General features: G+C 50.0%; 1 protein-coding gene across 3 annotated transcripts; it reads left to right on the top strand.

Annotated features, from left to right (window-relative positions):
• The first annotated feature begins 70 nt into the window (after positions 1 to 70).
• ASB16 (ankyrin repeat and SOCS box containing 16) lies at positions 71 to 7,963 on the top strand. Of its 3 annotated transcripts, XM_074343325.1 has the most exons (6): positions 71 to 607; positions 930 to 1,173; positions 1,938 to 2,307; positions 4,791 to 5,283; positions 5,692 to 5,805; positions 6,314 to 7,963. In XM_074343325.1, the coding sequence occupies exons 2-6, from the start codon at positions 1,125 to 1,127 to the stop codon at positions 6,497 to 6,499; spliced, it is 1,212 nt and encodes a 403-aa protein (XP_074199426.1). In that variant the 5' UTR covers positions 71 to 607; positions 930 to 1,124; the 3' UTR covers positions 6,500 to 7,963. The 3 variants fall into 3 exon arrangements, with proteins under 3 accessions (XP_074199426.1, XP_074199425.1, XP_045375978.2); XM_074343324.1 differs by lacking the exon at positions 71 to 607 and having other exon boundaries at positions 660 to 1,173; positions 6,314 to 7,962; XM_045520022.2 differs by lacking the exon at positions 71 to 607 and having other exon boundaries at positions 670 to 1,173; positions 2,040 to 2,307; positions 6,314 to 7,960.
• Positions 7,964 to 8,195: the final 232 nt, after the last annotated feature.

Below are 8,195 nucleotides of genomic sequence, written 5' to 3'. Positions count from 1 at the left end.
AGTTTCACCTTGCTAAGCCTTATGTTCCTCATCAGTAAAACAGACGTAAGACCACCCATCTCAGAGGTGTTCAAATTTTGTGATAATTAGCTTGATCATATAATTTATCGTTAAAATCAAATTTTTTGTTTATCTGGGTAAGCCAGGAAGTATGTGTGGTCACCCAAATAAAGATGGATATAAAAGTGATTTAAGGAGGGGACAGTATGGCTCAGTAGTAGTGAGTGCTTAGCTTGCACAAGGTCCTGGGTTCAATCCTCAGCACCTCCATTAAAATAAGTAAGTAAGTAAACCTAACTATCCAACCCCCCCCAAAAAAATTTTTAAGTGATTTAAGTATTATAAAGCCCTGTGCATATATGTGCAGAGTTATTACTGTTACTGCAGACGCCAGGAAGAGCTATTTGAACTCTGACTTCACCTGTCCTTACTTCCAGGGTTGGGGTCTGCCCTCCAGCCAACATCAGAGAGGCCAGGGGGCTCTTCCGTCCATCTCCCTGATTGACTGTTTCACTCACCTCAGACGTTGCCAACACAAGATGCTCACTCCAGAGAAGTGGAAGGATGCGGACTGGGGCTCAGCTGAGGCCAACTCCCCAGTCTGAGGGTATGCACAGGGGCAGAGGGTGTCCCTAGCGCCGGCTGGGGCTGGGGGTTGGCCCAACACCTTCTCTGCACCAAGATTATGACTCTGGGCAAACCGTGTTTACCAGAGCAACGAAGGGCCTATTATTTATAGCCTCAGCTGCTCCTCTCTCTGGGTCACCGTTGAGGGGGCAGGGTGGCTCCTCAGAGCAAGGGTGGCAGACGGGCGGAGGGAACCGAACCGGCTTTGCCCAGCGGCCGCTGCTCAGACCCCTGGATCCCTCCCCATGGCAAAGGAGACCTTCCCCTTCACCTCCTCCACACTGCGCTCTCTCCGCCTGCAGCGGGAGTGGTTGGAATGGGAGGACCGGCGTCGGGCCGCAGCCCAGCAGTGCCGGAGCCAAAGGCGCCCGGCAAGTTCCCGGGCCGGCCTGACTAGGCCGCGCCGCTCCTGCCGCGACCCAGCTGTGCACAATGCCCTGTTCTCCGGCGACCTGCAACAGATCCAAGCCCTGTTCCAAGATGAAGACGCTGCCAACATGATTGTGGAGACTGTGAGCAACCAGCTGGCCTGGTCAGCTGAACAGGGTAGGGAGCACCAGGTGGGGCAGAAGAGGAGGGGGAGGGAAGACGTGGGGGTGGAGAGGGAAGAGGTGGGGGCGGGGAGGGGGAGAGTCCCAGCCCCATGGCCTCCCTCCAGACCATGGACTTGACCGGCCCTTCCCACTGCTCATTCTAGCTCCCTCCTAAACAGAGGTGAGGCATAGTTAGTGGTTTGTATGTCTTTTCAGAATTAAAGTTATATTAACATATCATACAAATTACATAGGAACACACTTATCTTACATTGCAATTTTTTCTCTGAATATATATCCACACATGAATATTTTTTCTTTCATAGAATGAAATTATATTCCAGATGCTATTTATAGCTTGATTTTTTCATGTAACATCTTTCAATGTCAGTAAACATCGTTAAGTCCACATAATATTTTAAATAGGTGCATGAATTCTATTGTATGGATAAATCGTGTACCACGATTTATATAACTATCCCCCAAAAAGATTGGGTAGATTTGGTTCTGTTTTTTAAAAATCTATTTTAAATAGCAATGTACCAACATCTTTGTGTACCTGCCAGATCCTTAGGATCTATTCTGACAAGAGGGCTTGTCCATGTAAACCAAATGATCACCCTGTTCTTCAGAGTGACAGGAGATTGCCTCAAACCCCATCCAGGGATATGGGGGTTCAAATCCTCGTAGAGCTAATGCTCTCACAGTCACCACAGGCTCCAAATTCCTGCCTGCCTTCAACTGTTAGAGATGTGACCCTCCCCCCCCCTCACCCAGGGCATCCTGGTCTCATCCTGCAGCATGTCCCTCATGTGCATCACAGCCTGCCCTGCCTGCCGGTGTCACAGACCACCCCCCAACACTGCCTGCTCTCCCCAGGGTTCTGGGTGCTGACCCCAAAGGCCAAGCATACGGCACCCCTCACCATCGCCGCAGCCCGAGGCTACACCGACTGTGCCCGCTACCTGATCCGACAGGGAGCTGAGCTGGATGCCCGTGTTGGGGGCCGAGCAGCCTTGCACGAAGCCTGTGCCCGGGCCCAGTCTGACTGTGTGCGGCTGCTGCTGACCTTCGGTGCCAAGGTCAACGTGCTGTCTGAGGAGGGCACAACCCCCTTGCACCTCTGCACAGCTCCGGAGTCCTTGCAGTAGGTGCCTAGAGGCTGAGATGGTTTGGAAAGGGGTGTGTGTGTATGTGTTGTGTGTCACCAGCTCACATGCTAAAAAGCAGGGGAAGCACTTCACATAAACATGTCCTCACAACAGCCTGGGAGACATGTCTTATTCTATGGATGATAAAACTGAAACTCAGAAAGGTTTAGTTACTTGTCTAAGGTCACATCAGCTAAACCAAGGAGGCAAAACCCTGTTCCAACTGTAGTTTCGTATTCCCTGTGAACCCGCTGTAGCCACATTCCTGGCTGTTTTGAGGTAGACATCAAGAAAGATCTAGCTCATGTACCCCAATGTTCACAGCAGCACTATTTACAATAGCCAAGACACGGGAGCAGTCTAAGTGTCCATAGGCAGACAAATGGATAAAGAAGTTGTGGTGTATATATGTGTGTGTGTGTAGAACAGAATATTACTCAACCATAAAAAAGAATGAAACAATGCCAGTTGCAGCAACATGGATGGACCTAGATATTGTCATACTAAGTGAAATAAGTCAGACAAAGACAAGTATCATATGATATCACTTATACGTAGAATCTACAAAGTGATACAAATGTATTTATTTATAAAACAGAAACAGACTCACAGACATAGAAAACAAACTTACAGTTACCAAAGGGGAAAGGGGGCAAGGGATAAGTTAAGAGCTTGGGATTGGTGGGGGAGGGTATAGCTCAAGTGGTAGAGCACACGTTTAACACACATGAGGTCCCGGGTTCAATTCCCAGTACCTCCTCCAAATAGAAATAAATGAATAAATCTACCAAAAAAAGTTAAAAAAAAAAGCTTGAATTAACAGATACACAATACTATATACCAAATAAACAACAAGGACCTACTGTATAGCACAGGGAACTACATTCAATATCTTGTAATTACCTATAATGGAAAAGAATCTGAAAAAGAGTATATATATGTATAACTGAATCACTTTGCTGTATACCTGAAACTAACACAACATTGTAAGTCAACTATCCTTCAATTAAAAAAAAGCTAAAAAACCCAAAAACAACAATAACAGAAAAACAAAAAATTCGGCTGCCTATGACCAAAAAAGAGAAAGATCTAGCCCAGTGATTCCCAACTTTAGTATGAGATCTCCACACACCTTCCTTCCCACCTTTTTAAGGTCAACAGTTTCTTGGACCCCATACAGAATGGTATTTGCACTTTTACAAGTCAGCTCCACAGACAGGGCTGGCAGTGGTAAGGAGTCAAGAGCTCCTGGAAGGTACTCCACAGCTCACATGCTGGGGACCTCTCCCTGGGTAGAACTAGACCAGTGACGGACCCAGAAATCCAAATTTTCCAGCCCTTTCTTGAGTTCTTACGAGCAAGTGGTGCACTTTGCAACAGACTTGATCCCTTTAAGTGAAGTGAGAATGGTTCTGCTGACTGGAACCCTACTGAGTGAGCTTTTTGGTGTTGTTTAAAGTTAGTATATGGGAACAAAAATTAGTTTGTGATTAGAATTTACCAGGGAAATAAATTAAGTAGTTTGTGGTCGGATGGCTATTCAACACTTTGCCACTGAGCAAAGCACCTACCAGATATACGCACTGAAGGGAGCTGGAACTCTGGCTGTTTGGGGGCAGAACACTTGGTCATCAGGGTTTCCTTAGGATTGATGGGTCTGCTCCTGAGTTTCCGGTGGCTACTGATCTGTCTTTTAAATTACTGTTAGTTTAGTGTCATCATTAATTTAGTTTGTAGGGTGTTTGTTTTACCCTGCGGTGGTTAATGATGCATATTTGCCTCAGCAGTGTTCTGACCTATAATTTTTCCAGGAACCAGAACTGTGAAACATGTGCTCCCTAAAATCTGGTTTTTGTTGTTTGGTTTTCTTTGTTTTCTCCAGAGAAAAGTGGAATAAGTGGGACCCAAGTGCCTTCCTTTACTGGAGTAGGTGCAGCTGGCCAGGAAGGGTGGTCTTTAAGTTTGGAGGCAGAAAGAAAATACTAATAGGATTTCTATTTCTTTTTCTTTTGGGATCATACTCCTTAATTTTCTCTGCTTTGTAGTGTACACATTAGTAGGTTTTCAAAACTTTTTATGCTATCAAAATGTTAAGAGACCACAGACAAGTGATTCAGAAGCAGGCCTTGGGGTCCCAGTCTGATTGGGGAGTCAGGTTAGACTTTGAGAGGGATCATTTGAGTTAGTGAGTACTAATTCCAGAGCAGCCACTGACTTGCTGGGTGTCCTTGGCTGCCCCACAACCTTTCTGGGCTGAAGTTTTTCATCTGAAAACTCAAATGCTCCCGGAGGCTTCGACGGGCCTTCCAGCTCTGCTGTCTGTCATGGGGCTTCTGTGAGTCTGATGGTGGACACCAGGCTTGCCTGAGCCAAGGCGAGTGGGATGAAGGCGTCAGGGATGACAGCAGGCTGAGGGGTTCCCAGGCCAGGCCTTGGTCCCTCAGGGTTTGCCTTGGGGGGCCTTTTACCCTGCCTCCAGGTGCGCCAAGATGCTGCTGGAGGCAGGAGCGACCGTGAACTTGGCAGCGGGGGAGAGTGAGGTGACACCCCTGCATGTGGCGGCGGTGCATGGCCTGGAGGAGCACGTGGCTCTCTACCTGGAGCACGGTGCCGACGTGAACCTGCGCACCAGCCAGGGTGAGACAGCCCTGAACGCCGCATGTGCAGGGGCCGAGGGCCTGGACAGCCGCCGGCAGCACCAGGCCACTGCGCGCCGGCTCCTGGAGGCCGGGGCTGATGCCCGGGCGGCTGGGCGCAAGCGCCACACGCCACTGCACAATGCCTGTGCCAACGGCTGTGGGGGCCTGGCCGAGTTGCTGCTGCTCCACGGGGCCTCCGCCGCAGTCCCCAACGAGGCGGGCCACACACCCATGGACCTCGCGCTGCAGGCCGTCCAGGACGCCCCCAGCTGGGAGCCCGAGGTCCTTTTTGCTGCGCTGCTGGACTATGGGGCCCAGCCTGTGCGCCCTGAGGTGCGTAGGGAGGGCCCGTGAAAGGAGGTTCCAGTTGGGTAGGAGAGCCTAAGGCTGGATTACCCTGCCGCCAGGAAGAGAGACCAAGAGACTGGGAGCCCACTCTCTGTGCCAGGGGTCTGTCCCCATCTTGAGAAGGACCAGTGAGGGCTAAGGGGTAGGGTGTCCAAGGGAGGAAAAAGCCCCCAGGGAAAGTGGCTGGGGCCAGGAGATTGGAGCACACTTGAAGGTGGGGTAAACTGAGGCAGAGAAGGGGATGAGGAGGGATTCAGACTTTGGCCTCCCAAATTTGGGTGTGAGTAGGGCTTTGACCCAGGCAGGACATGGGTCTGCCCTTGGTTGGGAGAGGTATGGTGCCCCTGAGATCCTCTTTTGTTTTCTAGTCTGAGACCCTCTTTTGATTTCTAGATGCTGAGACACTGTGCCAACTTCCCTCGGGCCCTGGAAGTCCTGCTTAACGCCTACCCTTGTGTCCCATCCTGTGATACCTGGGTCGAGGCAGTGTTCCCAGAGCTGTGGCAGGTATGTCCACACCCGGGGCACTGCTCATTCCCAGGCTCTGGGGAGACAGAGAGCAAGGATGAGTCCCAGGTCCAGATGGGCTTCCCAGAGGCAAAAGCAAAAGGGACCCTGGGCCAGAAGATACACAGAATGAAGCCCCTGGGTTCCTGGGTTCCCCTCCCCCTGGCAGCTCAGAACAACTTCTAACTGCACACACTCCTCTAGCCTCTCTCTTACCTGCATCAGTATAGACATTTATCAGGCATCTCTGACTCTGTGGGCACTGTGCTAGCACCTTTGGAGTGGGGGTGGGTGCAGACATGGCTGAGACCCTGCCCTGCAGTGTGGTCCCAGCTCCCATGATCCCTCCAGGGCCTCTCTGGCTCTGAATCTGAGTCCTTTGAGATGCAACAAACGCCCAGATGGGTGCATGTTGCAAAATCCCAGGGCCTCACCACTAGGTCACCCCCAGATGGAAGGGCACAGTCAGGGTGTTGGGCCATCTGACCCTGTTCCACTCCCGGCCTAGGAGCATGAAGCCTTCTACAGCTCAGCCCTGCGCATGGTGAACCAGCCGAGGCGGCTGCAGCACCTGGCCCGGCTGGCTGTGCGTGCTCAGTTGGGTAGCCGCTGCCGACAGGCCGCCACCTGCCTCCCGCTGCCCCTGGTCCTCAAGGACTACCTGCTGCTGCGTGTGGAGGGGCATATCCAGTGAACCCCATGCCAGGCTGCTCCCGGAGCTTGTTGTGCCACCTCCCCCTAACCCTGGAGGACCAGTCCCTGACCTTCTTGTCCACACTCTGCAAGTCCTCTGGGGCCAGCTCATCCTTCTCCTGAGTGACCTCCAGCCTGACGTGAACTTCAGCTCCTCTCTCCACTGGGAATGTCTGCAGACTCAGCCTTTGCCTGCATCTTCCTCCTTTGCCTAAGTGGATGACAGTCCCTCCACCACGCAGTCCCCAAGCCAGGAGGAAGTGATCCTTGTTGCTCCCCTTCCCCTACCATCCATGTACCTGTTCAGCCTCCTAAGGAGTGACAGATTCTGCCACTAACTGCACTCTCAGTGCCCGACCTGCCTTTGTCACTTCAAGGAAGAACCTCACCTACTGGTCTTGAAACCCATGCCCTGCGAGGATGCTGGAACAGTCTTTGGGAATCACAACTCTGATCATGACCTTCAGTGGCTCCTCCCTACCTTCAGGCTAAAATCGAAACTCAACAGGGCAGACAGCTTCCAGCCTCTGCCTCCACCAAGCTCTCTGGCCTCCTGACCCCACCTTGTCCCTTCTGAGGCTCCTATAATCCAGCCTTAGCAAACTAGTTCCTGATTGCTGGATATGACCTGCTCCCCTTTGCTTCCAGGCGTCTGCATGTGCTATTCCCTCTGCTTGATCTGCCCTTCCCACATTTTTTGCCCTGGTCAATGCTGATTTGATCCTCAAGACTCAGTCCAAACACACTATCTCTGCAGAGCCTTTTTTGGACAATCCCAGCAAGTAGCTTTCTTTGGTATCGTACTTATTTAATTAGGAATCTGTGTCTGCCTCAAGCATGCGGAGACTGGGACTATATTCTTTGAACAGGCATTTCAGTAAATGACGGTTGAGGGAGTAATAAATGCGATGCCCGAGACCCATTTATGGTTGTGTCCCCCCCAGGCCAGTCATGCACGCTTTTTTTTTTTTTTTCATATGTACTGGGCAGGGAAAGGGATGGGAAGTGTTAAATTTGGGAATTTGAGATTTAAAAATGTTAGCCACTATATATAAAAATAGATTTTTAAAAAAAGTTTCTTGTAATAACCTTTAATGAAAAAAATGAAAATGAATGTATGTATGTATATGCATAACTGGGACATTGTGCTGTACAGCAGAAATTGACACATTATAATTGACTGTACTTCAATAAAAAATAAAAATAAAAATAAACATACTGGGGATTGAACCCAGGACCTCGTACATGCTAACTAAGCACCTACTCTACCAATGAGCAATTCTCACCCAATGCATGCTATCTGAAACAATGGTCACTGCACTTGTGGTCTTTGAGAATCAGTGACAGGAGGACGAGCCATCAACTGTCCCCGCTACTCTCACTTCGTTCTCTGGACCCAAAGCCAAAAGTACCACCATTCATCTTTAAGAGAAAGCTTTTCAAGCCAAGCCAATTTTTATGAAGACAAATAAATGATTCGTGCACAGAACCAAAGCATGGGTGTTGTTAGGTTGAAATTTTATTTCCCCTTCTTTGTGGTTCCCAAGTTTTCTGCACTGAGCAATTGTTACTCTTGTGATAGGATAAAAAGGTATAAGAGCAACACAAGAACCTCCCAGGCCGTGAGCTTGTCCTGCCCACTGCAGGTGGGAATGGAATTAGGGGGCTCCCAGCAGCCTGTTCTCCCGTCCTTTTGC

The sequence above is a fragment of the Camelus bactrianus genome, chromosome 16 (assembly GCF_048773025.1).
Source record: "Camelus bactrianus isolate YW-2024 breed Bactrian camel chromosome 16, ASM4877302v1, whole genome shotgun sequence".
NCBI classification, from domain to species: Eukaryota; Metazoa; Chordata; class Mammalia; order Artiodactyla; family Camelidae; genus Camelus; species Camelus bactrianus.
Note: the sequence above shows the minus strand (reverse complement) of the source record. Positions and strands in the feature narration are given on the sequence as shown.